The 20926-nt window shown below is 38.0% G+C and overlaps 1 protein-coding gene across 9 annotated transcripts in view; it reads left to right on the forward strand.

The window, feature by feature from the left end:
• PDE8B (phosphodiesterase 8B) overlaps window positions 1-20926 on the forward strand; it is a 78109-nt gene that overhangs the window by 39065 nt on the left and 18118 nt on the right. For 4 of the 9 annotated variants that reach the window (XM_049794409.1, XM_049794415.1, XM_049794410.1 and 1 more), the window contains 9 exons: window positions 1137-1327; window positions 2655-2714; window positions 4694-4751; window positions 9785-9873; window positions 13673-13751; window positions 14175-14315; window positions 16055-16143; window positions 16803-16863; window positions 20753-20770. In XM_049794409.1, the coding sequence (XP_049650366.1) occupies window positions 1137-1327; window positions 2655-2714; window positions 4694-4751; window positions 9785-9873; window positions 13673-13751; window positions 14175-14315; window positions 16055-16143; window positions 16803-16863; window positions 20753-20770 (786 nt within the window). Of the gene's footprint in view, window positions 1-1136; window positions 1328-2654; window positions 2715-4693; window positions 4752-9784; window positions 9874-13672; window positions 13758-14174; window positions 14316-16054; window positions 16144-16802; window positions 16864-20752; window positions 20771-20926 lie in introns of all 9 variants that reach the window. The other 5 variants (XM_049794416.1, XM_049794419.1, XM_049794411.1 and 2 more) reach the window with 4 other exon arrangements.

Here is a 20926-nt window from a genome sequence, read left to right on the forward strand (position 1 = left end):
TTCAGTGAAGTCAGATTACTTTTATTCGTGAAATGAACAGGATTTTGCTTTATACATAGGTCATTCTCTGACTGCTGCCTTTCTGTGCAATTTGAATAGCTGTGGATAAACTTTTGACTTTCTGAGGCCTTCCTTTTTCACAGCATAGTTGCACTAAATTAACCTTTTTCTTCATCTGTCACAAAGGGTGGCATAGTTAGTGATCAGTTGCTATGGTAAATATGTCCAAATTGTGAAGGGGATTTTCTACATGACTTGTGTTCCTAGCTGTGTAATTCGTATGCTGGTAATAATAATGTATTATAGGGCAAGGATGAAAAATTTGCTCTCTCCTAAAAGCACTCTTTCTTTCACACAAGAAGCACAAAAATACAGCTCTTTTCAGCCTGTATTCTGTGTGTCAGTTAGCAAACAGACTTCCTACAGCATCAATTTGATTTTCAGAACAGCACCTCAGAACACATTCTACCTGATCTTGTGTGAGCGGTTCCTTAAGTGTTCAGTTGAAATTGTCAAAACTACCTCATATATTTACATAATTAGGGACAATTTATTGGGTAAAAATTGTGATGTTTGAATCGGGTTTTTTTCCTCTACCCAGCCCCATCCATACCTCCTTGTCTGTTGTTCTTTTCAGTTTTGAAAGAATATGGGTTAACTCAATTTTGTTTTATGCCAAAGGAGAAATAATGAATAAAACTCTGTTATGTTAATTGTTTGTCCCTGAAGAGCAATAATTGAGGCAGTTGCATTTCAGACGGTTCATTACAATTAAAAGTGTGTGTAGCTGGGGTGGCCTGATGAGAGTGGCAGTGATATTTGAACACCTACCCACCAGCTCTGGGTGGCTGCTGATTCAATTTGAAAATGAGTTAGAAGAGACTCATCATCTGGCAGCTGGTTTTGTCCTAAATATCAGTCATAGACAGTTAACTATTGGTTATCTATTGATAATCACTCAATCTATTAAGAAAGTTGTGCTACTGCATCAGCGGTTTTACAGTCTGTAGTTCGATCTTCCCACTTTCAAAGTAGACTCAATCTTTCATACAGCAGAATTCTTTGTTACAATTTGCACCATGCAGAGAACTATTTTATATGTTTAATGTGATGCCGCTGTTTTGCATGCTTTGCAGGTTTTGCTGATCTTTGCGAAAGAAGACAACCAAAGTGATGGTTTCTGGTGGGCTTGTGACAGAGCTGGATACAGGTGCAATATTGCCCGGACTCCAGAGTCAGCACTTGAATGTTTTCTTGATAAGCACCAGGAAATAATTGTTATAGATCACAGGAACTCCAGATATTTTGATGCGGAAGATATCTGCAGGTAACCTAAAGAACCTTATGCTTCTTTTGAACTTCAGAATATATTGTACAAAAGCAAACCTCCTAATTAAAACAAAAACAAAAACAAAAAAAACCCAACAACCAACCCAAAAATGAACCACCAAAACTATAGTAAAATGGAAGTTTGGGGATTGAGGCCAGGAGGTTTGCCTACATCTGCAAAGGGAGAACAATATGAAGAATACACTTTTGGTGAAGCTGAATCATAGAATTGTCTCTTTAGGTCATGGGCTTCTACCAGAGCATAAGCCAGAGCTGTTGTGAAACTATTCCCTGCTGTCTGTGCCTGCTTCTTTCCTGGGTTACTGCTGCAGCCAAGTCTGAAGGTGCAGGGCTTCAAAGGAATGTGTGTGCTTGTCCACTGGGTCAGGCACTGACAGCTCTTCACAGAAGTTCACGTCACTCTTCTGGTTCTGTCTTAGCATCTTTAAGGTTGCAAGCACTTAGTATTGGGATTTTTTGCTAAAATACAGTGTTTCAGCTGAAGCATACATTTTGTACCATTCACCATGCCGTGCTTCTCAGTCCATCATGAGCTGGAATTTGCCATGTTTATGACAACGAGCATTTTAAAGCCTAAATACTTGTGCTGATGGAAGTTCTTCTAAAAGGCCGAACAAATAAATAAATAAAGACTGTTTATTCAGGACTGTGTGACATGATTGAAAAAAGTTACCTTTAGCTAGTAAAAGGTGAACAGAGTGTTCTTTCGATAGTTGGTCATGGTTTTTTCAGTTTCTCAATAATATGTAAAGTGGTAAAATTTTGTTTATTCAGCATTTCATAAATTATAGTGGATCATATAAATTTGCTATACCCTTTGTTCTTAATTGCGTGCCCCAAAAGCACTTCCCACCCTCTAAAGAAAATTTTACAATATCTAGTAGGACAATGGTAAATATGGGAGAAGGTAGTGGAGATTCTTGTTTAAATTAGCAAATGGGTATTGAAAATGCATTGTATAGACTGACCTTTCTCAATCCATGCATTCAGGGCAGTCTGCTCCACATAAGCTAACAGGGAAAACTTTTGCTAGGTTATAAGAGTGGATGTGAAGAGTTGCTGTTCATGCCCTGTGTTTTTGGAGCTCTTGCTTCTTCACTGTGTTGAGCAAGATCTGAGGAATCTGGTAGCAAAATGGAAATGGATTTTCTAAGTGCGGATAGGTAGATTTTGGCAGTGTGATATCCTATTTCCTAGCCTCAATTGCGTCTTTCAATCCTTGTTTTCTTTTATATTTTCTGTGAAGTTACTCAGAGTAACATTGAGAAAGCATGTGGTGTAACTGAGACAATTTTTTTCCTCAGGTCTATTCGTGCCACAAAACCATCAGAGCACACTGTAATACTTGCTGTGGTTCCACGAGCGTAAGTATTACTGTTTTGTGAAACATTTTTATTTTATTTTATAAGAATGTTATGTATAATAGTTATCTAAAACCAGAAAGTTTCTTACTAGCAAACCTTACAGAGTAAGTTTAATATTACTTTATCTGAAAAGGGTTAGTCATGTGTTATGTGGCCTGTTTAAGTATTTGATAACTTTCCATTTATGTAGGCTAGTACTATCCCTATCACCCTCAGAGGATCATAATATAATGGCTTCTATACTAAAATAAAATAGAAAGCTATGTGTTGGTTTCTAAAAGAAAAAAATAGAAATCTGTCCATTACTTTCTAAGTGAAATAACTAGATCAAATAACACACTGTCGTTATTAGGAAACTGGGTAATGGAGTAAACTTCAATCCTGTTGATACTAAACTCACCAGAATGTTGTCCTGAAATCCTTATTCAATAATTCATACCACATATATTGAGGTAAAATTCTTATTGGCTTAAATACATTTTTATCAATTACCTTCAAAAAAGAGACCTTTCTTGTCTTTGTTAAAACTCCTGCACACTACTGAATCCACTCCAATTTTATTAATTTCCTAGCTGAATTAAAATATTAGGAAATAAAGCAGCAGGAGAAGAACTATTGCTGTCAAGATTAGAAAATAGACTGTTTGCTGCTGAGCAAGACTTTACAACTTGCTCCACCTTTTACTTAGTAACATTTTTTTAGATTCTTTCTCATAGAGTTCCACAGGATGTCTTTTATATTCTTCATGCTTTCAGTTTGGAATGTCCTTGTGTGTCTGTGAAGAGACACAGGACTTCTGTAGAGTATCTGTCAGGTTTGCTGTAGGAATAACTATGAGGATGCAGTAATAGCTGCAAATACCTATAAAAGAAAACTATAGCATCAACTTCTGTACTAGTATAATTTTATGTATATATTTTATGCAAGAGTGTTCTCACTGCATTCATTATGTTTAGGTAACTATGTGAAATTGGTACCACCTAATTCTTAAATGTTGTGTGACCATACAACACACCAATTTTGTTTAATATCTTTATCAGTGATCTGGGCAAGGGGATCGAGTGCACCCTCAGTGAGTTTGCAGATGACACCAAGTTGGGAGGGAGGGTTGATCTGCTCGAGGGTAGGAGGGCTCTACAGAGGGATCTGGACAGGCTGGACAGATGGGCTGAGGCCAGCTGTATGAGATTCAACAAGGCCAAGTGCCAGGTCCTGCATTTGGGTCACAACAACCCCGGGCAGTGCTACAGGCGTGGGGAGGAGTGTCTGGAAAGCTGCCTGGTGGAAAAAGACCTGGGGGTGCTGGCTGACAGCCGGCTGAATGTGAGCCAGCAGTGTGCCCAGGTGGCCAAGAAGGCCAAAGGCATCCTGGCCTGTATCAGAAATAGTGTGGCCAGCAGGAGCAGGGAGGTGATCGTCCCCCTGTACTCGGCACTGGTGAGGCCGCACCTCAAGTACTGTGTCCAGTTTTGGGCCCCGCATGACAGGAAAGATGTTGAGTTGCTGGAGCAACTCAGAGAAGGGCAACCAAGTTGGTGAGGGGCCTGGAGCACAAGTCTTATGAGGAGCAGCTGAGGGAACTGCGGTCGTTTAGTCTGGAGAAAAGGAGGCTGAGGGGAGACCTTATCGCTCTCTACAACTGCCTGAAAGGAGGTTGTAGCGAGGTGGGTGTTGGTCTCTTCTCCCAAGTAACAAGCAGTAGGATGAGAGGAAACGGCCTCAAGTTGCGGCAGAGGAGGTTCAGATTGGCTATTCGGAAGAATTTCTTCACCAAAAGGGTTGTCAATCATTGGAACAGACTGCCCAGGGAAGTGGTTGTGTCACTGTCCCTGGAGGTATTTAAAAGATGTGTAAATGTGGCGCTTAGGGACATGGTTTAGCAGTAGACTTGGCAGTGTTAGGTTAATGGTTGGACTTGATGATCTTAAGGGTCTTTTCCAGCCTAAACGATTCTATGATTCTATGATTTTGTTTTGTAGATCTGCTGACCAAGAAGAGACTTCTGTTCTTCCCCTTCTTAATGCAGGCTTTGATAGGGTATGTATAAATTACATATTTAATATAGTAACCATGATTGCTTCATAAATCACAGCCACTTCTACTTCCTCAAATTGAAAACTATACATTTGCTTCTGTCAAAAATTTATTGAGGAGAAACCAATGGCAGTTGGTTGGGTATTCTTTTCTTTTCAACAGTGTATCCAAGAAGCATATGAAGTAAGAGAATCTGTGATCTAGCTAATCCTTCCAGAATAAACAGGAATACTGAGATTAACTTCTTGCCACCTGGGTGGGTGGTGGGTGAGTGGGTTTTGTTTATGACTGCATTAAAAAAATTATTATGGGGGACCCTGATTAATGTATGCTGCATATTACAGCATGCTAACTAGTCACCCAGCCATCTCTGTGTGTCTCACACTGGTAGGATTCCTCTTCTAAGGGGACTACAAGCCTAGCCCATGTCCTCCTGATGCAAAGATTATTTTTTTTTCCCATGAGGTCTGTTGTGTTGGCTTGCATCTGTTCTTCTCAAGACAGCATTAGAGGCTCTCCTGTACAGGCAGCAGAAGGGAAGAGAATTGTTCATACTGTTTCTCAAAATAGCTTTGTAGAAGAGAGCAGAAATGCAGGGGTTCTCAGCTCTGAAAATCTAGGTTCAGTCGCTTATCCTCTTCCAGCCTTTATGTGAGTAGGTTTGGATGGATATTAATGTTACATTAATGTAATATAAATCAGCTGTAATATTGAAGTTAGCTGTTCAAAAGGAAGGTTTGTATAGAAGAGGTAGAAGATCAGTGGACACTGTAGTTAGGGAAAATGAACTAAATGTAGTTAGGACAATTAACTGTAGGAAGGAAAACCAGAGAAGGAAGGGAGTTAACCCAGGCAGAATCTCATGCTAATATGCTCATACTGAGTCTAGTGTCTGAGCTAGCTCATATTTAGCCTGAGTTTCTTTACAAAGCAGAACATGCATCAGAGTCACCATTTGTAGATCATCTCCAAAAAGAGGTAATAGATCTTGCTTCTCCAGCAAGGGTACTGTGGGAGCAAAAGCATTAAAGTCAAACACATTTCTGAAGCACTTAGATGCTCTGAAAATTGGAGAAGTTGAGACTAAAAGAAAGGTCAGCCCAATATTGCCAGTGCTTTCTTAGTGTAGTTTTCTCCATCTCTCTCTCTCTCTCAAAAAAAAAAAAAAAACCCGTTTAATATTTTTCAAAGAAATCTGTATTTCTTCTCAAGTCTGGTGTTTCATTTAAAAACAATGCAGGGCAATATGTTTTGTGGGGTAATTATAACTGTAGGTGTAGTACCGAGTAGAGACAGAGGAGACACTGTGCAGCTCTGAGACACATTTCAGTGGCACACTGTTTGCCTAGGAAAATAAAATCTCTTTGCACCTACCTGACAGCTGCTTTAACCATTCCCTCTAGCTGTCCCAAATTTATTATAGAGCTTTCATGATATAATAATACCCTACTGGAATTATTTTCAAGCCTTTAAAACACATCTGATGTCAAAGATCCTTTTTTCACAGTGGGGTGGACATAGGAATTACTTCTGCTTGGATGGGGTCAGTAGGGACTAAATCCATTAACAGAAAAAAAACACACACACACAAAGATTTCCAAATACCCTTCTTCAAACAGAGAGACAGTATTTGCAGGGAATCTCTTCCTCAGCAGCAAAATGAAGTTTATTTTTGGAAAATCCTATCTGTTCAAATTATAAGTTTCTCTTCACTGTTTTTATTTTTACAGTTCAGTCTTTCTGGTAGCTTTATTTTGCATTATCACTATTCATCATATCAGCATTTGTCCTGTTTTTGCTCATCATCTTCCTCCTCTTCCCTTGGCAAAACACTGAATGCAATCACTCTGTCTGGTGATGGCTGTCTTCTAAATGCATCTCTAACTTGATTAGTAAAGAGTCTGAGCTTCTAGCCAATTCATCTGTTACCTTTTTGTAGAGTTTTGTAGACAAAACCAGACTTTTTACATCAGGTTTGGATCTAAAGATTCCAAAGGACTCCTTTAATCCTTTTGGGGGGCCATACTCTTGCAAATAACCATAAATTTTTTTTGCGCAGTGAATAGCTGATTATTCTGCTTTAAAATAGTCTATTGCTTTCATGTGTATTTATGCTAGAGTAATATCTTTCTAAGTTTATGTGTGCCTATACTATATATTGTAAGTAGTCCTAAAGAAATCACTTTTCATTTCTTCTAATGAAATCAGTGCTGACTGATCACTATCCACATCTGGATCACTATGATCACTAAAAGATCTTATGAACAGAGAGATTTCAGGACTCTTTTCTGTTAATTCTATACATCCCTTTGGCATTTTTCTTTATGATGAGTTATTTCTGTTTTTTCTTCCTCCTTCTCAAAAAAGTCTGTTTTATTATATCTTCTTATTTTTTGCCCTGTATCATTAACAGCTTTTGTATTTGTGTATTAATGGTGTTGTTAATGCAGTACATTTATTATGCTGATTTTTTTTTCCCCTCAGCCTCGTGAATCTAATAGTGATGGCCTACTTAGGATGGACTAATTTAAATAAAAGATTTGGCTTCCTGACTGATTTTTAACTATGATTTAAATTAGACAACAGGGGACCTTAATGTTTGCAGTTACTCAATTACAATCTTGTCTTGCTTTTGAATTTTACTTCTTTTCCTAAACCAATGTTGATTCTCATTGACCAGTTACTATTAAAACTTTCTGGTTTGCAGCAACATAAATCTTTAATATTAAACCTAGTAATTCTTGCTAAGCAAGAAGAATGATGCATTCCTACTAGCTGATAACTCTTGTGGCTTGTGTCAAGTTCTGTACAGGATGACAGTGGAATCCAATTATAAAGAAGTAAAATGAATAAGAATATATGTTAGTTAAATAAAAGTGTACTGTATAAATACTAAACTTTTTTAAAAGAAAGTATTGTTATCTGCCTTCTAATATTTGGGAGTTAATAGATCTTTATCTTCTTGTGCCTCATTTAGATGCACAGATTAGAAAAAGGAAATGTTGCCTGCTTTTTTCAGTTCTCAATTGATTTCTCAGCTCTGAGTGGGCCAGTGAATGAATGGCATTAGTACTATGCTTAAATAAAGATATTCTGTGCATCTGCAGAAGACTATACAACAGTTAAGAGCAGGTTTAGCCCTTCAACAACCTGCAATTCTTGGTTCTTAGCCAAAGATTTGTGCTGAGATAGTAGTTGATTTTTGCCAGTAAACAGTAGTGGTTAAATTTTGTCAGTAAACAGCACTACTTTAAAACTCAGTTTATAAAGAGCTTTAGTATGTTCTAGTAAGTTCAATTTGTAAAATAGGTTGCCATCATTGCTAAATTGTATATTATTGATAGATTTGGGTTTATATTGGTTTAAATTTACCACAAGCATATTTGGATATTTAAAAGAGCACCCTAAAACTGAAAACCTAAATCTACAGTGCTGTAGAAGACAAGTTTGTTTGCAGACAGTTTGTTATGCAAAAACACAACATCACTTGCACCTTTGCTTCTGCCAACTTGATATTGTTTCTTCAGGTTTTCTATGCATTCACTTAGTGTGTGAAATAGGAGTTACAGAAATATTTTAAGATCTTAACATTAAGGAGTGGAGCAGACCCGTGTCAACAGTTATTTTTAATTTTACTTTTTTACATTTTGCTGGCAATTTAGGATTAAGCCATTGGTCCCCAAAACACAATTTTTCATGCAGTGGAGAGATGTAGATTTCTTAAAAGCTGTTCTTTGCTCCTCAGAGGTTTGAGTGCTGCCTCTGACTCTGCATGTGGCTGTGCTGTGAGAACTGATGACAACACAGGGTGTTTTCTGTAAAAACTAGAGTCAGTGCGTGTATTTCTAAAGGAGTGTTTTAGCTCTTCATAGCAGAAGTTTACTAATGAGCAGTAAACTTTAACTGAAGTCAGAGAATCTACTTCTTTTGTATCAACATAAAGTTTCTGATTTCAGCAGGACCAAGCACAAGACCTTTCAGCTTACTACCTTTGCCTAAAAAAGAGAGGACATTCTCTCTCACCTGGAGTATATAATAGTTTGGTTTCTGCACTTCTGAATTCACAGTGACAGCTCAGTGAGATTACTTGTGGAGCAAAGTTAATTCACCTTCTGAGCTTCAGCTGCAATATTTGCTTGAAAACAAATGAAATGCCAAATATCATTAATTATATTTTTTTTCTTTTTTTAGCATGAATGTTTTATGTCTCTGTGGTATTCCATTCCTATTCCGAATTAATGATAGATGTTCGAAATGAAACATCAAGACAATACTTCATGGTTTTATGTGAGACTGTGTTTGGGTTTTTTTAGATTATCTGTTTCTAACTGGGTTGCTAAAACCAAATGGGAAAATTCACAGTTGAGGTTTTAGCATATTTTCATACTTGCTTTGTATTTAGATAGCCATGTTTTCTTAAGAACTAGAAAATCATTCCTGGGGAAAAGATGGTTACTGAACACAAAAAGTACCACTACAGCTTTTTATTTCTACAGAATTACAGGATGGTTGAGGTTGGAAGGGACCTCTGGAGGTCATCTTGCCCAACCTCCCTGCTCAAGCAGGGCCACCTAGAGCAGGTTGCCCAGGAGCATGCCCACACAACTTTTGAAGATCTCCAAGGATGGAGACTCCACAATCCCTCTGTGCAACCTATGCCAGTGATCAGCCACCCTCACAGTAAAAGAAGTGTTTCCTGACGTTCAGAGGGAACCTGTTGTGCTTCCATTTGTGCCCATTGCCTCTGGGCCTGTCACTGGGCACCACTGGAAAGAGGCTGGCTCTGTCTTCTTACACTCTCTCTTCAGATATTTATATACCTTGGTGAGATCCCCTCTTGAGCCTTCTCTTCTCCAGGCTGAGCAGTCCCAGCTCTCTCAGCCTTTCCTCACAGGAAGGATGCTTAATCACCTTCATGGCCCTTTGCTGGACTCATGCCAGCTCTCTTTATAAGGTTAGAGTTTTAGGTGCAGGAACAGAAATAACAGTTTAAAACCATTCCAATCTATTTCATGCACTCTTGATTTGTCTTCCAGCAATTCATGGAGAATAGCAGCATAACTGCTTGTTACAATGAACTGGTTCAAATAGAACATGGGGAAGTGCGATCTCAGTTCAAATTACGGTATGTAGAAGTGTAAGAAACTGCAAACAACAACCACTTGGTCTACATAATTGTATCAGGTTACTTTCTGCTTCTTCCCAGCTACGCATATATGTGCTTTGCATCTGTACGTTAACTGATATACTCTACCCTTATTTCCTTCTTCTGTTATTTTGTAAAGGAGAAATTTAAGTGCCTTAGTCTGGTACCCTCAGAAAGCTTGGTCTGTGTATGTTTCATTCACTGGTGGTTTAAATGACTGCTTTCCTTAAAGCAAAATGCAGTACATGTCCTTTATTCTGATGCTTGCTTGTGTCCCATATGTCTTGAAGTGCCCATATTGAATTTGGCAGTGTTCTAGCAGCCATTACTACCAGCATTACAGTCAGGGCAAGATCCCTTAGCAGAAATATTGCAGAACGATGACTTCAGCTGCAAATTTACATGATGGTAAAACTTCACGAAGTCATTCTTGATCTCATGCGTGTGAGATTTCATATTTGATAGCTTGAGCTGAACACAATCTTGATCCAGCTCTTCATACCCTGAGTTTTCATTCTCTTGCCTGGGCAAGACTTGGCGGACCACGAGCACAGGTTTTTTTATCTTGGTGAGAAATTAAATTACTTTCATTCCCTTATCGCTTTTTCTTTAATGTGACTAATTTTGTATTTAATACAGGTGCTTATACATGCATGTAAATATGTTTGCAATACAACTATATGGAAAAAAAGCACTTGAAGTTGGGTGTCATGCAGAGAAATTGTAGTTCCCTGGGTGTCATAAATTAATTCCAATTCCATCTACAGAAAATACTATCACTTCTTTACAGGTTTCAGTGTCTCTGTAAGAAGTAGATTTTTCTAAGGTTTTCTTTGCAAACGGATTGCAAAACGACTTCATGTTCAAGTGACTATGTGTTTGTGCATGCAGAATGCAACCACAGTAAAATTTCCAGAGGAAAAAAAATAGAATTTGGGCTCGCACAATTTTTAATAGGTGTTTTCCAAAACTCAGCAGGAAAATAAAGCAGCTATGAAATTTTAGAAGTTAATTAGGTGTTACGGTAGTTCTGACTTGGTTTGTTGTTCAGTTATAAATGTAACATGACATGAGTGACTTCTGAATTAAGTCAGCATAGATCAGAAACATCAGTGTTATATAGAAAGATTAAACTGTCATTCATACACACAATGCTTGCAGCTTATGTTTCATTTCAAGAATAAAATGCAAATATAGTTTGAACACCTCTACATGAGTAGTATCAATTATGAATGCAGATAATTAAAACTCCAACACAGGGAGCATGATTCATATTGGCTACCACATTTTTCTGCAACTTTATTTATAGCCATCACCAAAAAAATCTTAGAATTCATTAAAATTGGAAGGAAACAATGTCAGTCCCCAGCAGCACTTCATCTACTGACAGTTCTTTCATCCCTATTGCTTATGGAAAAAGCAGTATACCACCCACTTGTAATTCTGCTTGCTTTTGCTCTCTTGAATGCAGTTACATAAACTGTGAGCCTACTTCCTTTTAATTTATGTAAATAATAACGTTATCTAAAATTTATCCTGTGTTATCATTTGTATATTTTTGTATATTGATAATACATATTATATATATTTATGTGTGTATATATATTCACATCACCTCTGAACATGACTGTTTCGGGAACTCTTGGCAGCATTGCAAAATACTATGAAAAAAAGGGTGGTATTCTGGGGTTTTCTATTGCCATTGCCAGGTGCAGTCCCAGAATATCTAAGTAGTTTAAAGAGTTTAATAGATGCAGGCCCAAGATAGTTACATAATTAAATACTCCTTGTCATGTAATAAACACACAGAGTGCTTATAAGCAACACTTAGTACTAACATCTGGGCGTATGAAGTAGCCTTTTAAAAGATAAACTTTCTGAAGAGGCATATTTGTAACTTGGAGAAGCTGATGTCTTGCAACAGAGGATTTCCCCCTACCTTTGCCTGATTAGGCAGGTGCTCTAAATGAATTTTCCATTAAAAACTGAACAGAACTAGTGTTTGGTAATGCTCTTTGGTTATAGTTTGTTTTCATCATGTGGTTTAATTAAGTGGGGAAAAAAGTGTTTCACTGTATGTCTATCCCACTGGGTCTCTGATCTTTTTGCTGTCTCAGTAGGTCTTCTTTACAGCTTTGTAAAAGTGAAAGGGAAGAGAGAATATTTTCAGAAAGTTAGTCAATGGAATTAAAACCAGGATATTTCAAGTGTTCAGATACAAGAGAAACATGGTGAAAAAGTAGGACCAGCCCAAGAAGGCAGTATATAAGGTCATGTCAGTGGTCAGAAGTGTCTTTCCATTCCAACCGGGTACTCCGCTTCTCCATGTACCTGCTTCTGGTTTGAAGCGTGGTTGGACATCTGTGGGAGGTGTGTATTAATCAAAAAGGATATGGGCCATTTAAGCTTGTAATCTTGCTGGCTTGGTTGCCAGATCAAATGAAAATACTAACGTTTGAATAGTGCAAACATAGCTGTGTGTTTTCTTGCAGAAAGTTTATGTAATGACATTTGTTAGCAGCTGGTGTACCAGACAGGCATCTATCACTGAGATAAATTAGCTGTTTCACACAGCACAAAATCACACTTTGGAGCTGGCTTGGACTGCTAGAAAATCACTTGTAAAATTACATTGGAAGCTCCTTTTATTGTACGAGCTGAAATACTGCTTTCGTCTTCTGCACACAAGACTTTCCCTACAAATCTAAATCCACTTGGCTGTGTGTCTATGTCTCTGTATATATCTCTTGGTGTATCCTATTTGATTTTGAGTTACTTCCATGATGAGCAGAACTAGCAATGTCCCGTACTTCTTAATTCTCTAGTCATCAATATTAATTCAAACCCCACTATGCAGGCTAGGAGCAAGATGTTCATTTTAGGTAATAACTGTATACAAGAATGTTCATGCATGGTGCATTTATGCTCCAATGAGAGGTACATAGAGGATAATTAGTTTGTATTTAGTCCCAATCAAAGATGAAGTACTGACATCTATCAAAGCAAGTATGCCTGAGTTGTTTCTTTTAGTATGTGCTCTATATATATATATATAAATTTTTTTTCTTTATAGTATTAGGAGCCTGCATTAATGTTAATCCCACCCTGTGTAAATCATAATTTAAGCAATTTAAACTTTGTAGCAAGAAGGTAAGGTTTTTGTTTTCCTACATTAGTTCAAGGACAGCCCTGAAAAAAATGGGAAACAAAGATCATTTTGGCTCTTAATAAAGATCTGAGTGTATGGAAATCAAGTCACTGCATTATTACTTGGAATCAGGAAAATTGATATTTTTCTGACTAGGAGTTTGAGAGGGCTTAAATTGTTTCCTTTAATTATGTTGTATTACAACTTCTTTCATAATGCCAATCTATTTGCTGTATTGAAAACTTTGTATATATCTGCTGTGGTGATTTTTGTGTTCCCTGCCTTTAATGATCACAAAACTTCCTATTCTGACGTAACAGCCATTTGTTATTTTTACTGCTAATTATTAGTTCCTGCTGTCTAGAGCATGTTTGGAGAAGGAAATATACTATTAAGGTGCTACAATACCCATGAGCAATTTTACAATGTGATCTGCAGTAAAAACACGTTAACAGGGATGTCTGAAGCTGAATACCCTGAAAGAAGTAATAATGGACATAATTACATAGTTTAGTCAAAACAACATGCTACTTTGTGATTCATCTACCGACAAGTACAATATAATAATGTATTTTTAGTGAGCAAACTGTTCTAACAATAAAACTAATGTGAATCATTTACTAATTTCAGGGCTTGTAATGCAGTCTTCACGGCATTAGACCATTGTCAGGAAGCTATAGAAATAACCAGTGAAGATCATGTCATTCAGGTAGGGGTGGGGAGGGGAAGTTAACTATCTTGTAGTGCTTGGAGAGAGGAACTCCAAGGAGATCTTTGCTCAGTAGTTTCTGTTCTATTTCAGTATTTTAGTTTTCAGTGAAGTAATGTTGCTTTTGGTAAAACCAGCATGAAATCTGTAGCAGAACTATATAACTTGTACAGTAAAGAGGTTTGCTCTCCTTCTGTTCCTTCTGATAACAGTTTACATACCACCTTCTGGGTTCAGCTTCTTACTTGAATAAAATGTTTCACCATTACATAGTATTTTTATATATGAAAAACACTGAATGGTAGAGATGTGTGGTTATGACTTTAGACGTATAACTTGTAACACTTTGACAGTTGTATGTGAGTAATTATCCTTTAAGTATGTTCTTTTTCATATTATCCTAAAGTACTTTTGTTTTGGCAGTATGTTAATCCAGCCTTTGAACAGATGATGGGGTATCACAAGGGAGAGCTTATTGGCAAGGAACTTACTGAACTACCAAAAAGTGATAAAAACTGTGCAGACCTTTTAGACACCATCAACACATTTATTAAAAAAGGAAAGGTAAGCAAATAAAATAAACTCTTGCAAAATTGCTTCAGATTTCTATTCTGCTTTATTTTTAATGCTCTAGGTTTAAGAACACAATGTGTGGTTTTCGTAAGTGCACATATAATACCAGAATTCTGCTCCTCAGATGTCTTAAGAGCACAACAGCCCATGCCTCAGACAAGTGACTACAGATTTCTTTAGCTTTGCTTTTAGGATCTGACTGAACTCCTCTACCGATCCGTTGGCTTAAGATCAATATAAGAACGTTTTCTGTGTTTCTGTTTTGCTTAGAGACCATGGAGCTTTTGTTAGTTGGAACATAACAATTTGTCCCTCAGACAGTCTCTCAGGTGGCTGCATCATCCAACCAAAAGGTTTAACTGTTCTTGTCATAACTGCAGAGCCTTTTTGACTGCATGCTTTAAGCACCAAAATATATCAGCACCTGGTGGGATTTGTTTTTCTAACTATAGTTAGAATATCTGCAGTGCACCGTGAACTCCTGTCATGGTGGTGACAGGCCACAAAAGCACTACATGTTCCTGGCGATGTGTTCCCCTAATACATGCAACAGTCTCTTATCCCATCTCCTGTGGGTCACAGAAGTACCTCTCACCCTTCCCTGGTCTCACCCTCTGCTTCATGAATTTTGGGGAAGGTTCTTGAACCTTTGAATAATTTCCAGAAATTATCTGAGCTCTGGGGGTCACTGTCTGGAGTTGTTTGCAGGTTCACCTTGGTTCATTAGCAGTGCCTGCAGGTCACTTTTGCTTTGCTCCTCCTGATTTATATAGGCTGCCCAGCTGCTAGCACTGCATGGTCAAAGACCCTGTGTGTCTTCTGCATCCATCTGTCTTTGTCTGTGACAGAGACAGTGTCTTCCACTCATTTTCCAGCTTCGTCCTACCCTGCTGCCATATAGTTCCCTCCTTAAAATCTCTCTTCTTTGAGGTGGTAAGGAAAGAGAAGCCTTCTGCTTTACCTTCCTTTCTTCTCCAATCCATACTGAAGGATATCTTTTATCTCTGCATCAGTGGACTGCTTAAGCATGGTGCATATATGGCTCTTGGTTAGCCTGCAGTCCTCTCGATGCTTTCTTGTAGCAGTGGGGTCAGAGCAAAATTTAGTGGCTGGTCAGAGAAATACGCATTTGCATGGGAGAACAGGATAAAAGATGCCATGAAGAAATTATTTCTTCCTTTTGCTGATCTAGAGTGTCTCAGATATCCAAGGTCATGCAAAAACAGTCATGGAGTGAGAATAGGCTGTTGATTACTTGAGGTTAGTTGAAGGACATCCTTAGGTCAAGGGCTTCTGAAATTTAGCATATATATATATATATATACTGCTTAATGACTGACAACTTCAAAGCTGAATGGTGCTCAGCACAGAGTTTTGTTCTGCTGTTCCCAAGGGAGATATTCTCTGGATATGTTGCAGCCACCACTACTTATGATGGTACCTAGCAAGAATGTTTTTAACCCCTCAAAGTAGATGATTCCTAAAGTTCTTTGGAAAAATTGTATACTCTCTCAAAAGCAAAATATATTACACTCTCCTTACATTTGCAAATGCCTGTTAAATATGCTACTCCGTATTAATAAATTTTACACTATTTAAAAAACCACAACCATGAAATAATATGTAATTATTTGCTATCTAAGGACTATGTAATAATGAATGAATATTTGACTGCAAGCTATGTATTCTTAGATGCTGTCTCTGTTGTGTGTGTTTGTGTGTTTGCTTAGGAATGGCAAGGAGTTTACTACGCAAGAAGAAAATCAGGAGACAGTATCCAGCAGCATGTGAAGATAACACCTGTGATCGGTCAAGGAGGGTAACTAACTTGTCCAGAACATAATTACTTTCTGGTTTTTAGGGCCTTCTCTCTGCTTTCCCCATCTATAAGTTTGACATGAACCTCCATGTATTTAGTAGCAAGGTGTTGATGTAACTGCAGACTTCAAGCAATGTGGAAAGAATAAGCAAAGTTGAGAAGGTCATGTTCTTTGCTGATGTTTGTCCATTTTGGTCCAGTCATATGCTGGCTAAAAGAACTGTAAACTCATAACCATTAATAGTGTTACTGTTACACCTGCAATTTGACATTTAGGTTCATGTTACCATGCATTTCTTTATGAAGCTATTCTACAGAATCCAAACTGTTACCTGCTCAGCTGGAAGGATTAGCAGCTGGGTGATACCCTTGTTTCTGTGCATGCTTGTATGTGCTTGCACCTTTGCAGTGTAGTATGGGCACGTTGCCAGATTCTGCTCCCAGATGTGCAGATGATTTCCTGCAGGAGCAAAAGGATCAGGTGTCCTGGAACAAAAACATAGCTGGAACGCTGAAGGAGCGCGTCGTCTGTTTGGCGTTGGGTTTGGTATCTTGTTTCCTGAGGGCATGGAGACCTCTGCTTTAGAAAACAGCAGTGTATCACTTTGCTTTTGTCTTTACCATTTGATATGGTAACAAGTTATTATTTCTGTTGCTAGGAAAATAAGACACGTTGTGTCCCTCAAAAGGCTGCATGATGCCAATGAAAACAACAAACAGGTATCGTATGTCTTTCATGCCATAATTTTCATAGCTTTTAGTAAGCTGATATTTTTTGGTTTAGAAATCGGTATTTTTCCAAGAAGATGTGATCTGTATTGTCGATGAGATTCTCATTGATTGTTGGAACAAACAAGAAAACTTCAGCATTTGCACAGGCTAATCTCCTTTTGTAGGACTACTGAGCAGAGAAAGAAAGGCTTTAATTTTCTGGACCATGGATGTGACAGTTAAGTCCATGATACTGCGGAGCAACACAGACCATACTCCAAAGGGAGTTCAGGGGCTTTTTTATAGAGCTGCCCTTGCCAGTCTGATCCGTTATACTTATGTCTAGTAATGATTTATGGTCAGCTGTCACAAGGTTTGTCAATGTGAGGTACTTGAATGAACTGTAGGCTTCATGCAGGGCCTGAGACATTGCATGCACCTCAGAACATGTGTTGTGGAAGGGTGTAAATCCAAGCCATCACCCAAGTAAACCAGCAGTAGCAGTTGACCCCGGTCTCTGCATTCCAGACACATGGCCACCCAAGCAGGTCCTGCAACAAAGCTCTTTGCTGTCAGCTGCTCCTGGTCCCCTCCCTTTGGAAGTGCCTGAAGCAAAAGATCGTATCCCATGCTTTGCCTCAAAAATACTCTAGTACATAGCCTGCAGAGTAAAGAAGTTTGGACTTTTGTGAACAAAGGAGTGAAATCTATCTTTAGCCTGTAGGGGTGAGATAGAAAGTGGGAAGTATAGGAAGTAGCTGGCAACATTTTAGACTGGGGATGTGCTTGGGAAACATGGTATGTTTCCATGTTCTTTAGGGGACGGGGTTATGTGTCTTATTTAATGTATTTAATTTATTTATTAAATAAATAAAAATTATTTAATTTATTATTTCATTTAATTTAAATTTAACATTTAATTTTAATGTGCTTTTATCCATGATGTGGGTAAAGACACTTCAAAAGGTATTCTAAAAGGTATTTAGAAGGTCACTACTATTTCTAGTTTCCACTTCTTCAGTATAACAATACTGAATATTAACACATTATTGGAAAACCTCTACTATTGGAAGAAATTCATAGCTGGTATTCTGTAAAATTTAACTGTTGAAACCATCCCCCTTGCAGTAGTGTTTTTGGGGGCGGGTAGTAACAGGTCAAGGGAGAAACCACCACAACTTTTGGAAGAACTTTGAAGGTTTATCACTGAAAAACAAGGCTAAAAATGTTCTAAACTGACCTCATCTTTGAACTAAAACATGGATTTTAGTATTAGCAACAAAGTATCTTTTACAATAGCAGGATGTTTTGAACTGCTTGTGCTAGAGTGCAAAAGAGTTTTGTAACAGAAGCAGTGCTAAACTTACATGTATTTCTTTTTAATTCATTATTTAAACCTCGTTATTGTTTCATTTATAGCTGCTTTTATGTTGATTTGAAAGTGATACACAATCTGATGTTTTTTCTATAATACACACACAACTGAAAGACTGGTACAGGGAAGTGTAGGTATGATACTTAGTGCAAGATAATGAGTACAAAACAATTACAAACCTGCAGCCATCTCTAAAAAGCAGCTGTAGGAATATGGATCAAAGTCCTTTTCTGTTTTTCTTTGCCCCGTTCATTGGGCTGTCTAAGCCAGTAAGCTTAAGAAACAAATTTTAGTTAGGGACTTGTGTCCAAGGCCACATTCATATTCTCTGTACTACTGTACACTGTTGGAAAGCATCAATTCACATTTTTTAGTATTGGTTCGTGAGTGGTTATTGGTAAATAAACCACTAGTGCGACATGCCATAGGTCTGGGGAGCTTTATGCATCTGATGAGCCCAGGGAATATGGCCTTTGAAGGGTTCTCCACAGATACAGAAATCTACCACAAAGGTTAAAGACCACAGCCTAACAGAAAGCACAGTCTGTGGAGATTTAAGGTCCATGGGGGAAAAAGCAAGGTGTGTCCAACAGAACTAGGTAATTACCTTGTTCCACTTCTGTGGTGGAAATATCTCCTGCCTGTAGCACTAGGTGCTCTGGTATTGCATGAAAAATTCAAACGGTGCCTTGGAATTTTGGGGGTTTGTGTGTGGTTTTGTTTTGGGGTTGGCTTTTTCATTGAAGGTGGGCAGTGATAGTGACATATAGGAATATCTGTATTATATTCATAAGACTTTTTAGAGTTATTTTCGTAGCAATACTAATGTGATGGTATCAATCCTGATCAACATTTGGACACTGCAGTTTTCCTAAAACCCATGCCTGAATACTTGCAGCAGTAGAACTTTTCTCTACTCTAAAAAAAAAAATCAGGTTTCTTTCCAAGCCACAGATAATTCTTTATGGAAGGATAAAAGGAAATCAAACAAACTATTTATTCAGTTACAGAGCAGTAAAAGCTGTCCTGATTCAAATTTTGATGTCAATATCTAATGTTTCACTGTATCAACATAATTATAAATGGCTTGAACTCAGCATTCAGACACCGTATCCAGAGTTAGAAACTTCCTTACATTGTTATGCATTGTTTCACCTTAAAAAATGTAGATGTGTTCTTTGTCATTACCAGCTGCCTCCATAAGGGATACCACAGTATGATTAGAGATCACTGTGCAGGAACCTTCATGGATTTCTGTGCCAGATTTATCACACACAAAAATTAAGCATGTTAGATTTATGCACTGAAAAAAAAAAAATACATTTAAGAGTGCATTAAGTATTCTTACAGTGAAGATTTACGAATGGGGGTTGACTTTCATGTGACTATTCCCGTGTACTGAAGCCTACCTAGGTAATGATTAATGCTACCTTTGTCAATTTGAGACCTGGCAGGATGGAGTCCAGTGTTTGCACATTCATAGATTTACAGCAGAGGTGGTGTTTCTCCTCTTAGGAATGTATTGGCCCAAGATTAACTGTGTTAACTGCCCTCATAACTTACATCTCATGGCTCTTTCAGGTCATGCCTGCAGAAAGCCTGAGAGGAGTATTCAGAACTGAAATGTGGTTTCTTTTATTTTTTTAGTAAAGCATTTAGAGGACTGTGACAAAGTTTTCTGCCAGTGTGCAGTAGACAGAGCTATATCCATGGGCCCTGAGAGAAGCTCCAGTTTGGGACCAGAATGAGCAGTTCAGATGCTTTGTGTCACTGTACCATATCTGATGAGCTTCCTTGATCTTACTCTGTTGGAATGATATGATTTCTCTGAGAGTACCTGCATGATTACAAAAGAGGTGTTCAAGCTTTTAAAACTGGTTTTCTGGAGGAAGAGTTGTTCCTTACACTCCTTTGAACAAGATTTATATGGATATGAGTGGAGGATTCCCCCCCCCTTTTTTTCTTTTTCTTCTTCCTTTTCATCACAGAAAGCCACTCCTGAATTTTGGGGGTTTTACCTTTCCTTTCCATTCTCTTCTCTTTCCCTTTCACTGTCTTCCCCTCCTCCCCTCAATAGCAAAAAAAAAAAAGAAAAGAAGATGGAAGGTGTGCAAGAATGATGGAAAAGAGAATTTGTATCATTCCTTTCCTTTCTTTCCTAAATAATCCCTGTGAGGACCCTGCAGTGTGCACTGTCACAAACTGATACAGATGCTAAGAGCACAAAAGTGCAACCTTGCTGTGCTCTCCTTTTAACTCACAGGTTGTAACCATGGATTTCATACTTCCATGCGATCTAGTGCTTTGCTATAGGCAGGTGATGGTTTTAGTCAGAGGAACCAATCACCACAGATTAGATGACAGTACTGGACTCCCTAAATGTGATGTGTAACGAATTTGTCGAAGCGCAGTGTCAAGCACTGAAGTTTATTCATCTGAAGTAGAGGGTATGTATATCTTCTCCAGTGACTACAGTAAAAAAAGTAGTGCATTATTTTTATCCCTTTTCAATGTCTCTGTTAGCTATATGTAATACATCATGTACTAATTTTAGAGGGAAGACTTGAGGAACTGAAAGTTCTACTCAGTTTCCCTATGAACAGCAAAATACTTTCTTGTAACCATGTAACAAAGGAACTGGGTGAAGTGATTAGCAGATATTAAACTGTCAGGTATTGGACAGACTGTGCTTTCGTT

The sequence above is a fragment of the Accipiter gentilis genome, chromosome Z (genome assembly GCF_929443795.1).
Source record: "Accipiter gentilis chromosome Z, bAccGen1.1, whole genome shotgun sequence".
Classification (NCBI taxonomy): Eukaryota; Metazoa; Chordata; class Aves; order Accipitriformes; family Accipitridae; genus Astur; species Astur gentilis.